Here is a 17,973-nt window from a genome sequence, read left to right as displayed (position 1 = left end):
CTCAGCGGGAAGCCTGCTTCTCCCTCTCCCGCTCCCCCTGCTTGTGTTCCCTCTCTCGCTGCCTCTCTATCAAATAAATCAATAAATAAAATCTTGAAGAAGAAGAAGAAGAAATTACTTGGAGTAGTTCTCTTTATCTATATATGCAGGTTGCTTTACAATCACTTTGCTATAAAGTTAGGCCTGTTTGTTTTTTGTACTTAATTTTTGTGAGTTTCCCTCCCATCCTACTTGATTTAATTTTATTTTTTGAATGTGTAAATAGTAACATAACTCCAGAAATAAAATTATACAAAATAATATGCTCAGAATTATGAGGCCCTTCCCTTTCCCTTCTCTGCTTCTCACTTATTCCACTGAGTATCCCGGTATTTCCTTCTTGTGTTCCTTTTTGAAAAATAGATAGATGGATATAGGTGTAGTCTTATTTTTCTTTTTATTTGAAAATGGTAGCACACTGGGGCGCCTAGGTGGCTCAGTCAGTTAAGCATCTGCCTTCAGTTTAGGTCATGATCTCAGGGTCCTAGGATTGAGCTCCAAGTTGGGCTCTCTGCTCAGCGGGGAGCCTACTTCTCCCTCTTCCTCTGTGATGTCTCTCTGGCTCTCTCATTTTAAAGCAAATGAGTAAATGTTAAAAAAAAAAATGGTAGCACATCAAATATACTATTTTATACTTTTTTAATATAACAACATGCATAGAAATCTCCCCATATCCACTTAAAGAGATCATCCTCATTCTTTTTTATAACTTTACTTAGTACTCCTCTGTGAAGATATATCATAGTTTATTCAGTCAGTCTTGTGTATGAGCATTTAGGGTGTTTACAGTATTTTGCAAATTTTTTTGCAATGAATAACCTTGTGTATATGTTTGGGATTTTGTTTGTTTATTCATATATTTAGAAGTATATCTTCAAAGTAAATTCCTAAAAGTGGGATTGCTGGGTCAAACAAATATAGATTGAAGAGCCATATGCTTCATACATTTGGGGATACTGATTCAGAAGGTGAATGCATATGTATTTTTGCTAGATGTTGAGAAAGTCCCTTCTGTAGAGGTTATACAGTTCTGTGTCCCCCCCCGCCCCAATAATGTTTGAGAGTGCTTGTTTTCTCACAGGCTCCCCAACAGAGTATATGGTTATAAATTTTGGACCTCTAATAAAATGGAAGAAATGGTATTTTACTTTTGTTTTAATTTGCATTTATTTAATTATGAACAAGGTTGAGCTTTTCATGTAAGAGATTTTTTTAAATCCTCTATTAAAAATGTTTGCTTTAGTCCTAGGTAATTTTTTTAGACCAGTATCATACTTAGGAAATTGCTTAATGCTCATATCATACCCTATAACTGTTTCATAGTTTACTATTTGACATGGTCTGGTTTAATTGTAATTTGACTATAGAATTTTTCTCTGCCATGATGGTGACAAAAGCTTAAAGTGGCCTTAAAAATACATGTACTTATATGTCATGAAAAACTCATATTACAGTAAAACTTTAGGTTAAGAAAATATAAAAATCTAGGTTTTCACCATGTGCTTTTTTTTTTTTTTTAATTTATTTGAGAGAGAGACAGCACATGTTGTGGGTACACATGGTGGGGAATAGAGGGAGAGAAGCAGACTCCCTACTGAATGCTGAGCCAGTTGCAGGGCTTGATCTCACAACCCTGAGATCATGACCTAAGCTGAAACCAAGAGTCGGACCGTTAAACAACTGACCCACACAGACACCCCTCATCGTGTGTTATTATTTATTTATTCTCATAATATATGAAGTTCTGAAGTATTTTGCTAATGAAAATTATCATTTGTAGCACATACTATGAATAGTAGGTAACCTAAAAGTGACTAAAACCTTATATTTTAATGATTTATTTACTTTCTATCTTTACATTTTACCCATCAAATTATATTTTCATTTACCTGCTTATATTCCATAAATGCATTCTGACTGAAATGAAAAATTTATTTTATAAATAAACTTCCACAAGAAAATTAGATAGCTCAATGTTTATAGAAATTAAACAGCCTTGTAATATTTTTTAAATGTTATCAGTGTGTACTTAGCAAACAATATTAATGTAGTATCAACCAAGTGTTAGGTAGAAAGCAGTAAATGTTGCAAGTGGGGAGTTGGGACAATTGATACTGTACGTTAATACCTTGATTTCTGATCAAATTGAAACTACTCTATTAATTTCTTACTTAAAATTTAGTTACAGTGTATTGAAAGCATCGTTTTTACAGTATGTCCTGTTTCTAAAATAGGAAAAATCAAAAATCAAATTCTTCTTAACAAAGTGTCTTCTTGCCTGTTGATCTCAGGTGACATTCCCAGAATGTGTACGGTGGATGACAATCGAGTTTGACCCCCAATGTGGCACTGCACAGTCAGAAGATGTCCTTCGTTTGTTGATTCCTGTTAGAACTGTTCAGAATTCAGGATATGGACCAAAACTGACATCTGTTCTTGAAAATCTTAATTCCTGGATAGAATTAAAGAAATTTTCAGGGTCCTCTGGGTGGCCTACTATGGTTTTAGTGTTGCCAGGTAAGTTATTTTTTCTCTTCTGTTCTATATGGTAAAATCTATGCATTTATGATAATTATGTTTAGTAAGGTTACATCATTGAGAATGTTTACAACTTTTAGAAGGATTTCTTCAAGACCTACTATGCATCCTATTGCACTTGAGTGGCGAAAGAAAGTCTGGATAGGGGGTATAGCACAACTGAGTTTTAGAAAAGAGAATGTTGTGAGGATCTTGTGAAAAAAGATTAGCTTGACTGAAGCAGAGTTAATAATATTGTGGAGTGGCTGGCTATACAATTGGGAACAAACTATGGAAAAAGCGGATTTGATCTTTTATTTTCCCAAAAGGTGAAAGATTTTGAGAACTTACCAGGACTCTTTTCCGTTCCAGAGAGTTGGTCAACCACCTAACCTACTGAGTTATGTTAAACTTTTGTTTTTGGTTCTTTGGGCTGGAAGGGGTATATGTGTATGTGTGTGTGTGTCAGAGACGGGAACAGGCAGCGGTTTTGTTATTGCTATTACTGGTGTTTTCCTTTCAAAGAAAGTTTGTAAGTTATTAAAACTGTATGTAGTCTGTTATGTTTTTAACCAATTAACTGTAAATATTCTTGTGATTCCTCAAATTCACAGCCTATTTGAATTCAGAAGCTTCTTTCTTCTGGTCTGACCTGTCTTGTTTGTTTGTGAGGGGCCAGGTTAGAGAATTGCTCATTCTGAAACAGAAAAGGCTAACTAACCTAGGTCACCCTAGTAATTGACTGGTAATTGAAAAATGGTCATGTAATAGAAAGGGAGAACATTTGATATGGAGAGGTTGGTCATAAAGAAAAATAATAATTCACTTGGGATTGGTTCTGTTGTTGGCTAGCGTTGTTTTTAACAGTCTTACTCAAGTAGATAGAGGACCACCCTCAACCTCCGAAAAGACTGGGCTTTTTAGTATCTGCTTTGTATTGCTACCTATCTTGAGAGAGATAAAAGATAGGGAAATTTTAATAAAGTTGTTTCAGATTTTGAACTCAACGTTAGCTTTTTTCCCTAGGAAATGAGGCCCTTTTTTCATTGGAAACTGCATCAGATTATGTGAAAGATGACAAAGCTTCTTTCTATGGTTTTAAATGTTTTGCAATTGGATACGAGTTTAGCCCTGGACCTGATGAGGTAAGCATGAATTATCTTCTCATTCTGTTAAGATTGTGTTTCTGAGGGCTGCTGTTAACTAAAGTTAAGTATTTGCTACCTATATTCAAGAAGTCAAATTTATTTTAAGTTAAGGTATATAATTTAGAATACCTTGTAGTTTGATTTTGTGTAGTGGTTTTTGGTTTTGGGGTTTTTTTTTTGCTACTTTTAATACATGAAGAGAATGGAGTCTATGCAACATGATGTAGCCTTTAAAGAAAGTGTAATTGTATAATTGTGCCTGCTTCAAATATCCTCAGGTGGCTATACCTTTCTGAGTAAATAATAGAACCTGATTTCACAATGGGACTAACTTATTATCTCTTCTAAATGTTTCAAATCATATAATAAAACAAAAGTTGAAAAAAATGATCATGTTACTTTAAAGTAATGAATGACAATTCTTTGGACAATGAGCCTGTAGGCCTGGACCTTGTAACATGCAGGAGACATATTATTGACTCTCTTCCATTCTTAGTTTAACCACTAGCTGACATGTTCTTCCTTCTAGTCTCGAAAGTTACGCTTGGATGCAAAATCACATTATGTTGATAATCCACCTTATCTTCCAAACACTTTATCCTCCAAACATTTTTTAAAGCAGCTAATTTTTTTTTAAATAATTATTCAGGGAGTCATTCAGTTGGAAAAAGAATTAGCCAATCTTGGTGGAGTTTGTGCCGCAGCTTTGATGAAAAAGGATCTAGCACTTCCTATTGGTAAGTCTGGTCAAGTACTAGGTGCTTATGATTTTTTAAAAAAATTTCAGGAGTAGAATATGTTTATCTAGGACATTCTGAAATAAATTAGCAAAATGAATTCCATAGTCACATATATTCATGAGTAGTAACTGTTTAATAAACTGGTAATTTGGGTTTTCTTTACTGAAGTGTCCTCTGGTCTTTTTTATTCACACACAGATATGCACACAAACCCTCCTTAGGCACATACATGCTATGTGCCAGGCACTGGGTTAAGCACTGGATATATGATATTAAACCAGAAGTTTGAGATATATCTTAAATATCTTAGTGGACATATCAAGTAGACAGTTGAATATTCATTGTCTGGCACTCAGGGGATAAGTCAGTGGAAATGTCATTTGAACATAGTTGATATTTAAAGACATGGACCATATGAAAGATGAGCTAGGAAAAGAATGCAAATGAGAACAAGAAGATCACCCAGGATCAAAGGTGGGACTTGCCAGACTAAGTGTCAAAAAATGGACAGACAAGACGAAGAGGGTGTAAAAAACACTCTGGTACAGCAGCTGGGGAGGTAGGAGTAAAACCAGGAGAGGGCACATTCATTAGACTTTTGAATGCAATTGAGAAGTCAATTAAAATCTACCATCGGATGGAAAAACTGGTTGGTTACTTATATACTCAACAAGAAATATATCGGAGAGAAACAGAAGGCCTTTAGATTGGAGTGAGAGAGTGAGTAGTCAGGAAGGGGGGGGCAAGTTGGATAGATAGATAGCTCTTTAGAAGAGTTTTCATGTGAAGCACAGCAGAGAAGTGAGGCAGTGGCAGGAATACTACCTCTTTATAGGATACAAATTTGTATGATATGTAAGTCTATTTATAATCAGTATGATAAAGATGAAACTAAAGTTAAAAATCTTTACTGATTCTAGGATGCTTAGACATGGTTTAACATTTATTTTCACAGTATTTGGGAATAAAAGGCATTACTATTGTATTTCCCCAATTCTCACCCCCTACTAGTCCAACTACAGCCCCTCCCTCTGAGGCTACCCTTCTTGCCACTTCATTCTCCTTCTTCCGTTCTATCTTCTCTATTCCCTTCCCTTTTCCTGCTCCCTTCCATGCTTCTCAGTTCCTCTGCTCCTGCTGAATGTTGTTACATGTATGAGCAAATGAGACATCTTAAGTCCTATGTATATGAAGAAAATGGGTGCAACCTTTGGAGAAAATTTGTTAAATTTTTTATGCCGTCTACTTTTTGATATGGCAATTTTTGTACATACTTGCCCAAATGCTCAAAAAAATATGTGTTGTAAGGTAGATTAATATAGCAGTGCTTAATTGTAAAACCTAGAAGCAACCAAATATCAGTTGAAAACTGGTTGAATAACTCAAGGTACATCCATGCAGTGGGAATGTGTGGGGCTGTTAAAAACCAACACCAAAAGGAGATCTCTGTCCTGACCAAGAAAGATTCCAAACTATATCAACTGAGAAAAGCAAGTTGCAGAAGAGGATCCCATTTTTGTGAACATTATGTTATATATATATGTATGAATATAGGTGTATGTGTGCATGAGTATGGATGTTGACACACATACATACACTTATTTGCACACAAAGTTTCTTGAACAATACATAAACTGTTGACACTGTTTATCTTCAGAAGGGGAGTGATAGAATTTTTCATTCTACGCTTCTGTACGATTTGAATATTTCCTTTGGAAGATGTCTTACCTTAGTAATATAAATTAAATTATCAAAGAAAATGCATTAAATAAAATATGTTTTATATTAAGCAATAAAGGAGAAAAGGGATAGAGGATACAATCACTACCTTATTTTATCCTTTATGTTACTCTTTATACTAGAGGTATAGCTCTTCTATAACATAACCAAGATAAAAAAGCTCAGATTCTGAATAATCAGTTCCCTCATTTGGGAGAGGAGGGGATTATGAATAGGCTAAATTCAAAAGTACACATTTATATGCCTAAATATAGTATATATCTTGTGCAAATCACTCAGTGGATACTTTTTGAGTATTGCCTTGAGAATTATAGTTTATATTCACACTGAAAATTACATTTTAAAATGTAAAGCACCGAGACTGATCCAGAATGATAATAGTTCTTTTCAATCTGGAATATCAGAATTGTGAAAAAGGTGTAATAAATGCAAAGGACTAGAAAGTTAAACTAAATATTGATACATGTTGGTAAAACTTTTTGTTCACACGACAGGTAATGAATTAGAGGAAGATCTTGAAATTCTTGAAGAGGCTGCATTGCAGGTACTGTCCCAAACATCATAAGGATAAACTTTGTATATTAATTTAAAAGCAGTATTTTCATTCAGATCGATCTTATTTTTCTTGAATATAGGACTTTTGTTAAGTACTTCATTCTGTTCATTGGCAGATAAAGATACGTAACTCATAATTTCTTGGTGGGAGAAACGAAGCGAGCTCTTGCTGTGCTGCATGGTGGTTGTTAAATCTGGAGTGAGACATAAATCCTGAGGGAGAAAGAAGAGTTTACCAAGGGCCGGGGGTTTTTGAGGGGAGGCAGGGCTTTGCAGAGCTGTTGACATTTAAATTGGATCTCGAAAGAAGTTTTATCTATCAGTTAGAAAAAGAGAAAAATGGGTGTTAGTAGTGGTAATTTAAATAATATCTATAGAGTACTTTATAGTTTATTGTATCTTTAATAGTATCTATTTTAGCATTTACATTTTGAGGTCAGTATTATCTCTTTTACAGTTACAATAACTGCAGTTCAAAGAAATTCTGCGACTTGTCTAAGTATCCAGGTCTAATACCTACAGCTAGTGGTTTAAATCTTATTTCCCGAGATGAACTGATCACAGCAGTAATAATAAAAACGAACATTTATTTGATCTTGACCTTATCAAGTACTATTCCAAACACTTTGCCTATTTTTAACTCATTTAGTCCTAACAGCAGCCCCGGAATGAAAGACTTATCTCCATTTATAAGTAAGGAAACTGAGGCATGGAGAACTTAAGTAACTTGCCCAGAATCACACAGCTAGTAAGCAGCCAGGCTAGAATTTGACCTCTGGCAATTGGGTTACAAAGTCCATGATCTTGATCACTATACTGTAATTAATTGAAGGGAGCCCTAGTATCCCCAATAATGTTAAGAAACTTCTGAGTTTTAAAGATCCACCAGCTTTTGTTTTTGTTTTTAAAAAAAGTTAAATTTTTTTGCTTTAAGGTACAAAAATAAAAATTCAACAAACATTTAATAAGTACAGTATGTATCAGACAATATTTTAATTAAAGAGAACCATCAAGAAGCTCATATGTTATTCATTATTACAGGGATTATTGTGGTTTATAAAATGTCACTTAGGCCAGATAGAGATGTTTATTGTGCTTCTGTTAAAAAAACCCAGTTGGCCCAGAGTGCCCACATTTTTGGCACATCAGGTAGTTGTCCTGGTGGTCTAACATATATTAAAAACCTGCTGCTTGGGGCGCCTCAGTCAGTTAAGCATCTGACTCTTGGTTTCAGCTCAGGTCCTGATCTCAGGGGTTGTGAGATTGAGCCTTGCATCGGGCTCCAAGCTCAGTGGGAGTCTGCTTGGATATTCTTTCCCTCTGCCCCTTCCCCCCCACATGTGCGCTTGCTCTCTCTCTCTGTCCCAAATGAATAAATCTTAAAAAAAAAAAAAAAAAAAGACCTGCTACTTGTTAGGCAATGTATTGTGTACTTTATATGTGTTATACAATTTAAATTGTATAATAACCACAGAAGAGAGAGATTTACTTGATAACCAGTTTATACATTTTGCAGATTCAGGAGTGGTGTGTAACTTGTTAGCTCACGCGCACACAGCAGTACTTGTCCAAAGTCAGGATTTGAACTCAAGTCTGTTTGATTTTAAAGATCATGGTTAATCAAAAATTTTTAAAAAGAAATAAACAGGTATTAGAACTATGTGCTGAGTAAAAGTAAATCAGTTCTGAAAAATAAATCTCCTGTGTTGTAACTATGTGCTGAGTAAAAGTAAATCAGTTCTGAAAAATAAATCTCCTGTGTTGTAAAAAACTATGTGCTGAGTAAAAGTAAATCAGTTCTGAAAAATAACTATGTGCTGAGTAAAAGTAAATCAGTTCTGAAAAATAAATCTCCTGTGTTGTAAAAAAAAAAAAAACAGATCATGGTTTTTGGAATTGCTTATCTTCTAAAATGCAGAAGGTACTGTTGTATAAATGTGATAGTACTGGAGATATAATCCTTTTCTATGAAAAGCATTTTGTTTTGAAATTTATAATAGAGTCATTAAAAATTTCTAGAGTTTCAACATTTAAAGCGGTCTTTCCAAAACATAAGGCTTGCTTGTCAGATCAATGAAAACTAAAATTTCAGTTTTATCTGCCTTTTTTTCTTAATTTCAATTAAGGCTTAGACAGGCTAATAGAGTTTATGTGCAGCCACAGTCAGGCTTCTGTCCACTTTTAGTCCAAGGCAGGACCTTAGTACCCACCCACCTAAGAGAGCAGAGATAGTCCACCCATGAAAGATACCAATAATGGGAACACAGAAAGTGGAAGACCTCCACAGCTGCCTGCAGAAGGGAGGCCCGGCCCAGACAGATGGGGATGCCGCACAGGGAGGGCTAGAGTGGGTGGAGACGCAGTCTCACCTAGCATGCAGATCTCTGATGTGTCACTTGTTTTTGTGGAAGGAAGAAGGCTGGAAGTATTCTCCCATCTTTTTCCCTCCTGGGGAGGTTTTCTACTTTGTAGGCTTGTGTAGGCATGGAGAGAAAATAACTTCTCCAAAAAGACCACCCTAAAATTGTGTGCAAGTTCAAGAAACTCATGTAATTGAAATTTTACATTTTAAATACATAACTGTTCTCTTTTACCCATCAGGTGTGCAAAACCCATTCTGGTATTCTTGGAAAGGGTTTAGCTCTTTCTCATTCACCAACTATATTAGAGGCACTTGAAGGAAACTTACCACTTCAAATCCAAAGCAATGAACAGTCTTTTCTGGATGATTTTATTGCTTGTGTTCCAGGATCGAGTGGTGGCAGGCTTGCAAGGTAATATGCTTTAAGTACCACAATTCCTGACTATCAGGGCTTGTCTCCATCTTCACTTCTGAAGAGAAGCAAAAGGAAAGTCATTAGGATGTTAAAATGCAGCTTAAAATAATCTGGTTTATGTGTTTTGAACTTGCTAAAGTATCAAATAGTAAATATTTTAAAATATATTTAAAATATATGGTAGTCGTTAGTTGATTATTTTAAAGATTCCTAGGTGAACTTTTATTTAAAAAATAGGTGGAGCACATGTGTAATTGAGAAGTATATATATTTGATAATAACATTTAATATCTAGACTAAACTTAAATTTATCACTGTATTTTCTTTTAATAAGATTTCTTCTGAAATCTACCAATAATAGAAAGATAAATTAAGAATTTAAGTGAAATCATTTGAGGTTGTAGAGTTCTCATTTATTTTTTTGCTATTTGCTTTTCTCTTTTTAATGAAAAGAAAAAATATGCTAGCTTGTTTGATTTTACTAGTAAATATAGAAGTCTAACTTCTTCCCAGTTTTAATTAAAAAAAATAAAGAGATTCCTCTGTAGTTTTTAAAAACCAAAATGGTGATTGGAGAATAGAAAATCTTTTAAGTCAGCCTCACTGCTAACTTTGTGGACATTCTTATGTAACACATGACAGAGTTACTTATCACTCACCTCCCAGGACAACTTGAATGTAGATCATGCAGTGAATTCAAGAATGGATATCCAGAGTATAGAAATTTGACAAAATTTTCATGGAAGGTAATGCAGGAAGATAGTTGAAAAATCGTGTAAAGAGAAGACGGACAGTGTATCTTTAACTTAGCTGTTCGTAAGCAAGCAGAATGCCATTTCTGTCACTGCTTTTACAGAGGAGCTGTTCTTTCCCAGGTTTTCAGGCTGGCAAATTAAGGCAGACCTCCCTCGGTAATATGAGTGTAATTAGGGCTTCAAACATATATAACATAAATTCATTTTCTCCGTGGTTTTATGTCAGCCACGTTAAAATGTCAAGTTTTCTGATTTTAAAATTATTTCTATTTTATTTATAAAAACAAATCTCCTGTACTTTGGCATATTTTTTAATGAATTTGTTATTAGCAAATTGCAAGGGAGACACTTGTGATCGTCACTGAACTGGAAATGAAGATACTGTTTTAGCATTTTGTTTGATACAGGTTTTATTCATTTGGCTTAATTTCACATTAATCATTAAAGATGCTGATTTGGTTTTTATTTAGTTTTTTGCTTGCTTTTTCATCACTGCCAGGTGGCTTCAGCCAGACTCCTATGCTGATCCTCAGAAAACATCTTTGATCCTAAACAAGGATGATATTCGTTGTGGTTGGCCTACCACCATAACTGTTCAAACAAAAGACCAATATGGAGATGTGGTACATGTTCCGAATATGAAGGTAATTATTATCAGAATTAAATAATAGTCATCAAAGCACGGACTATTTTAACTAATAAAATTTTAGAAAAGTGATTAGAATCCATTTGCAGTACTGTCTTCATATTTATAAATAGAGGAAGCCAAAAAATTATTTGAATGATTTATTTATATTAATTAGCACACACTTTTCCAAGTTATATGTTTTATTGTTTGTTTCTTACATTTTGCTAGGGGTTATGGTGATTCAAAGGAAGGATAAGAAAGTGTCCATATATGCTCATAGAGGGAAAGCCTTTAATATATAGTGGTTGAATAAATCAATGAAGTAACACCTTTTAAGATTTTGTATTTATTTTTTAAAAGACTCAAACATGCTGGATGATGGACATTAAAGAGGGCACGTGTTGTAATGAGCACTGGGTAATATGTAAGACTGATGAATCACTGAACTCTACCTCTGAAACTAATACACTATATGTTAATTGAATTTAAAATTTAAAAAAGACTCATACATTCTGCATTTGGTACTGTTGAAACAACATTTATAATATAATATTGACATATATTAAATTAGAAATATGTGGTGGAGGCTCCTCAGAAAGTTAAAAATGGAACTACCCTGTGATCCAGTAACAACACTCTACTGGTTATTTACCCCAAAATACAAAAACACTAATTCAAAGGGATACATACACTTCTGTGTTTATTGCAGCATTATTTACAATAGTGTAATTATGGAAGCAGCACAAGTGTCCATCAGTAGATGATGGATAAAGAAAAGGTGGTGTATACACACACACACACACACACACACACACACACACATATATACACACAGGAATATTATTCAGCCACAAAAAAGAATGAGTCTTGCCATTTGCAACAATATGGATGGAGCTAGAGAGTGTAATGCTAAGAGAAATAAGTCAGACAAAGACATACATTAAATGATTTCACTTATATGTGAAATGTAAAAAACAAAGTAAAGGGGGAAAAAGAGAGAGAAACCAAGAAATAGACTCTTAACTGTAGAGAACAAACTGATGGTTACCAGAGGGAAGGAGGGCTGGGGGTGATGGCTGAAATAGGTGCTGAGAGTATACCTTTGGTGTGATAAGTACTGAGTAAAGTATAGAATTGTTGAATCACTATATTATATGCCAGAACACTATATATTAGCTATACTGGAATTAGAATAAAAAACTTAATAAAAAAATTAAAAATACATGAATTTGGATGGTAAAAGAGTGAGAATCAAGTGTCTTTAAATTTGAAAGTATTTACTTTTTGTCTTTTCCCCTTTTTTCTTTTTATTACATTTAAAGTTGAAAGCTTTTTTCTTTTTATTACATTTAAAGTTGAAAGCTTCAGCATATAAGCTGAAGAATTTTACTATATACCTTTAAACTTCTGTGTTTTAAATAGAAGATGGATTTGTAATATTCCCAGGGCATTATGTCAGTTCAAATTTCTTTTATTATGTGTTATTTTTTTTAAGTCTTATCAGTGGAGTACATTTTCTTCTGCAGAACAGTATAGCTAAAATAGAGCTTAGTGCTTTAAAATATGTGGAGATTGTGGGAAAGTATACTTGAATTACCTAATAAAGTAATTTAATGTTGTCCCCTGCAATAATTCAAGAATTCGGTGTACGTTTATTCTACTATCCTGTACTTTATGAATAGTGGCATTTATTTTTATTTTATGTTTTGATATCTGTGATTATTTGTTCCAAAAATCAAGGCCTCGTTTACACGGTGTGTTCCAGATTCACATTGTGGAACTATCTTGCGGTCATTCTAGCACACCTTTGAAAGGAATGCCCAGGACAGACCAGTGGTCACATAAAATTTATGGAGTTGTGGGTCCGTACTTGTTAATTGTTTCTTTGAATGTGTCATGGACAGTTATATACTAATTGTATTTGTTTTTTATAATATGGTTAGGTGGAAGTGAAGGCCGTTCCTGTTTCTCAGAAAAAAACATCTTTACAACAAGAGCAAGTGAAGAAACCTCAGAGGATCCCTGGCAGCCCTGCAGTAGCAGCTGCACCTTCTAATACCGATATGACCTTTGGTGGGCTAGCATCGCCAAAGCTGGATGTTTCCTATGAACCGATGATAGTGAAGGAGGCTCGGTATATTGCCATAACAATGATGAAGGTAATATGTTTCACTCATTGGAAAAGTTTTATTTTCCACCATTTATTCATTAACAGACATTTCAGTGATCCAAACACAGACACAAAATCACAGGTCTAGAGAACTATTGATAGATACAAACTTGGAATAATTTTTTTAGGATGATTTATTTTCCTCCAAAGAGGATTTTCATTTGTTTTTTGGCAGATGCCTAGGGGAATTCCAGTAATAGATCGAGTTAATCCAATCAGAGATTGAGATGGTTGAAAACTGAATTTCATTTCCTGCAAAACTATTTGTTTATTATCAATTTACATTTCTCCTACCTAGGACATAGCCCTTCAGGAATTCAGTTAACATAGCCCCCTTCGATTTTGGGGTTCTCTCACATGCCAGCCTCATGTTTTTGGGTTTTCTACTTCTTTGGGGGTTTTTTTGCTCTCCAATGCCTTTAGACAGATTTTTAAAAATATTTTGTGCAACATTTTTAGTTCTCTTCAGAGGCAACGCTGGACTAAATTAGCAAGTTGTGCATTAGTTAAAGCAGGAGTTCGGAATTGTGCCAGTAACAGAGAGCAGTGGTGAGCCATTGAAGGCTTTCAGTTAGAGGAATACACAGTTAGATTTGTGTTTTATAAATATCATAGTGGAATATGGAGAATAAGTGGACAGATGATCAAGAGGCATGGTTAGGTTCAAGTCCCTTTAGGAGACTTCACTTAAGGTGGTGAGATGTGCTAATCCCTCGAACTAATGAGAATAGATTCAAAAGATATTTAGTATCAGTAGGACTTGGTGCCTGAAGGGGATAGAGTAAAGAGAAAGAGGTACGAATTAAAAGGTGAAATTCACAGTTTGACCGTAAGTAGTAAGATTGATAATATTGGAGGAGGAGCAGATTTTGGTTGAGGAAGATAATATTTTTGGGTGTGATGAGTTTTAGATATTTCTGAAATATCTATGCAAAGATTTATAAAAGGAAGTTGGTTGTACAAACCTGAAGTAATCTTACCTCAAGATCTTATCTCAAGAAAAGAATTTGAGAATAATTAGCATTTGAATTACTCATGATATCATGGAAGCAGATGATATCTATCTTCCATTTTGAGTGAAGGGAGAAGTTCCAAGGCAGGATCCTGAGAAAAACCAATATCGATGATTCTCAGACTTTTGTCTACATCAAAATCATCCGGATCACTTAATTTAAAAGGAGATTTTCCAGTAATCTGAAGATTTAGATTCAGTAGGTCTGGAGAGAGGTTCAAGAATTTGCAAATACGTGGAGTGATTCAAATTCAAAACCTACACTTTGAGAAACATTAATTTACAAAATAGGTAAGAGAAAAAAAAGAAAGGAAAGAAAAAAGAAACATTGATAAGAACATTAGCCAAAGAGATAAGACATTAAGCTAAGACCAACATTTACTTTTTGCTACTTTTCCCCCACTCAAAGTACCATAAATCACGTAATCCTCACAACAGCCCTATAAATCACTATTTTTATTTCCATTTTACGTACGTGGAAACTAAAGCACAGAGAGAGGTTAAGTAACTTGTTCAAGGCCACACAAGTGGCAGGGAGTCTGACTCCGTATTTGATTTTCCTGAGGACTCCCCCAACTTCCTTATGGCATGTCTTGAAAGTAAAGGAAAGAGCAGTTTGGGAGGGGTTAACAGTGTATGCTGCAGAGGTGAAGTTTTGAAAAAGATCTAGCAACAATGAGTTCATCAGTGATTGTGGCAGGAGCAGTTTTAAAGGCATTGTGGGTTGGAAGAATTACAGATGGAGTGGAAGTGAAAATAACTAAAGACAAAATGAGTAGATTAAGTCTTCCAGGGTATTTGGTTATAAGAAGAAACAGCGGAAATGGAATTGAGTGAAGGCTTTAAAGTTTGGGATGAATAGAGAAGGACTTAGATGTTTTAACACGGATGAGGAGACAGTCCAGAGGAAGGAAACCAGGAAGATAGTCTGGGGGATGGAAATAGAGTCTAGAGCTCCAGACTCTTTACAAGGGAGGGGTGGGCCTTAAATAGGAGTATCACCTCTTTTACCCTACAGGAGAGGGAAGAGAAAGAAAGTAATACAGATGCTTGTTAATTTGTAAATTGTGCAGCCAAAAGAATTATTTAATATGACAGTAATTATACGTTTTAAGTTGGATTAGGAGTGATGAATGTCAGGGTTAGGAAAGGGGGAAAATGAAATATTCATTATGGAGAATGAAAGAGAACTGATGAGAAAAGAGTTATCACCCATCCTTGAAGAATCAGATGAAATTGGAGATCCTGTATTAACATTGCAGAGTGTGTCATATGAACATGGGTAAGGTAATCATTTGGATTGATTCGGCATTGAAGTTTTGCTGGATAGCTCCACAAATGAATAGTGTGAAAACGGAGTTCAGCAGATGGTGCTTAAAGAAAGGACAGTGGAGCCTAATTGGTTTGGGCAGGATGATAGACGAAGATCCAGAGAGGGGGGGTTTGGATGAAAAGGACCAGTAACCTAAGAATAGATACAGTAGGAGTCACTAAGGCAGAAGAACTGTGAGCAGGCCCTTTTGTTGTGATTCAGAGAAAGAACAATTCTGCATAATGTCACAGGTCTATGAATTTGGTGTGAGTGGCTTAAGTAGAGTTGAAGTTAAGTTTGTTGAAGAATTGAGGGAACTAAAGAGCTGGAGTTTTGGATGACTCATCCACTGACTTAAAGAATTCGAAGATAAACAATCTTTTCGATTTTTATTTAAGGGATTTACTTTTTGGTCCCCTTACCTCCCTAATCATTCTTTTAGTTTCCTGTGAACATGCTTCAATTTGTATAATTTCTTTTGAAAATCTGGTTACCAGAACTGGATGCAGTTTTTCAAGACTATTCTGAGTAGCCTAGGGTTAGAGCATTTACAGTATACCATTCCCACACTGTCTCCGAGATACCAGTGCATGTTCCCAGGAAAGGGATTTTCTTATATCCGCCATTCACACATACTGTGTGCTACTCAGCAGTCTGCCAAATATTGTGAAGGATGGGAAAATGAGATACGATCTCTTCTTTCATTAGTAAGTGTGATATGTATTTTGAGGGAAAATGGTGGAGTGGAAAACACATTGTACTGGGAATCTGGAACCCTGGGTTTTCCTGCTAGACCTAACGTTAAGTGGCATATTTCTCATTTGTGACTTTTTAGTAGGTGAAGGCAGCTAGATCTTTTCTAAATCACATTCATGAAAATAGAAACATGGGAGAAAGGAAGGAGGCTTCTGAGTGGTGTGGGTGTGCCTCTCTTTACTATAAGTAGAGTAGAAGTTAGAAGTGAATCAGCAGTTGGAGAACTTTACCTGAACTTTGAAAGATAATGATCAATTTGGCAATGTTGCAGGAATACAAAAATATTGGGAATAATGTGACTAGTTTCAGGTACGTACAGTCCATTTTTGTCTTTACATTTCACCATAATTTTTTCCAGACTTTTTGTTACTTTTATTAAGAAAGAGATTGTTCTCCAGGTCCAGTTGCAGCAATCTTTATATTATGGATGCGTGTCCTGTTTTGGTTATATGAATTGCAAATCTGCTTCTCCCAGGTGAAGGCTTTATCCTTGCTCTTTATTTATAGTGTCTTTGTTTGGGAGAAATTTCAAATTTTAATGTACTCAAAAGGTATTTTTTCCTCTAAATTTGTTGATGGTTTGTTTGTTACATTTGGGTCTTTAACACACCTAGAATTTATTTTTGTAAAGGGTGTGATGCAGGTAATTGAGTTTTTCTTTTTCTCCTATGTGGAGAACGAGTTGTCTCAGCACAATTTATTGATGTTTTATCACTGCCTTAGGAATGTTTCTAATGAGTTACTGCTTTTGATGGAATTTCTTACTTTACTGGATTCTTACCGGTCTCTTTCTTAAAGGTTTATGAAAATTACTCATTTGAAGAACTGCGTTTTGCATCACCAACTCCTAAAAGGTAAGGATCATTTTTGTAACACATAGCCAAGACATGTATTGTCAACTGCTTGCAACTAACATCATCCTGCATTCCAACTTTATTTTCTGTATGTAGATATTATATAGCATTTTTTACATTCCAGTAGAGATTTACCGCAGATTTTATAATGTATAGATTTACAGATAGAAGATATTTATATTTAGTTGTAATACTGCCAATATGTTACATAATACTAAGGTACTAGAGAAAGAATAATTCGTATCTAAAAAGATATATATTGGCTTGTTTAGAGTTGTTTAGTTTGTTTTTCCAGTTTTTTTTTTCCTTCTCTCCTTTACCTACTGAGTTACAGAGCGATTTCAGTGTATGTTGTACTTCTATTGTTAGTTCTGAAGTCTTAATTTTTCAGCCTTTGAGTAGTTTTAACTCCAGATTTGAGCAGATTTTTTTTTTTTACTTACTATTTTATTTGCTTGTTAGGGGAAGTGCTTGTGGAAGCCTTGAAAAAATCATTAGATGGATTGTACCTTGGAGAGACTCCATAAAATTTAGAAAAAGCTCCAAGTGGACCTGAAAGAAATTCTTAAACATTTCATTATATCACATATCACATGACTTACTAGAAATTAATAGGTTACTGTGACTTTATTCTAACATTTATTCAAAATAGAGTTTTAAAGCACAATCTAGAAAGTTTTCTATAAAAATAGCCAAGTTTTGAGAATGTATCTTTGTGTAGAAATAGGGAATTAACATTCTGTCTCAGACTTAATTTTAGTTACAAAATGTCCATACAATGGAGGCAAATGATTTTTATAAAAAAAAATGAACTCTATAGATTTATACCATGTTAAATAAGAAAAAAATTTGCAAGTAGTTTTTCATATACATTAGGCATTTTACACCTAATTAAAGAGTCTCGTCTAATTAAATGCATTATTTATTCAGCAATACTATTAAGCATCTGCTGTGTGAAAGGCACTGATAA

At 34.6% G+C, this 17,973-nt stretch overlaps 1 protein-coding gene across 3 annotated transcripts in view; it reads left to right on the top strand.

The window, feature by feature from the left end:
• Window positions 1–17,973, top strand: part of MYCBP2 (MYC binding protein 2) — a 252,568-nt gene that overhangs the window by 143,357 nt on the left and 91,238 nt on the right. For all 3 annotated transcript variants that reach the window (XM_040623680.1, XM_040623687.1, XM_040623672.1), the window contains exons 41-48: window positions 2,331–2,556; window positions 3,583–3,701; window positions 4,354–4,441; window positions 6,679–6,728; window positions 9,341–9,513; window positions 10,771–10,915; window positions 12,843–13,058; window positions 16,948–17,003. In XM_040623680.1, coding sequence (XP_040479614.1) covers window positions 2,331–2,556; window positions 3,583–3,701; window positions 4,354–4,441; window positions 6,679–6,728; window positions 9,341–9,513; window positions 10,771–10,915; window positions 12,843–13,058; window positions 16,948–17,003 — 1,073 coding nt within the window. The remainder of the gene's footprint in view (window positions 1–2,330; window positions 2,557–3,582; window positions 3,702–4,353; window positions 4,442–6,678; window positions 6,729–9,340; window positions 9,514–10,770; window positions 10,916–12,842; window positions 13,059–16,947; window positions 17,004–17,973) is intronic.

The sequence above is a fragment of the Ursus maritimus genome, unplaced genomic scaffold, assembly GCF_017311325.1.
Source record: "Ursus maritimus isolate PB19 unplaced genomic scaffold, ASM1731132v1 scaffold_10, whole genome shotgun sequence".
Lineage (NCBI taxonomy): Eukaryota > Metazoa > Chordata > Mammalia > Carnivora > Ursidae > Ursus > Ursus maritimus.
Note: the sequence above shows the minus strand (reverse complement) of the source record. Positions and strands in the feature narration are given on the sequence as shown.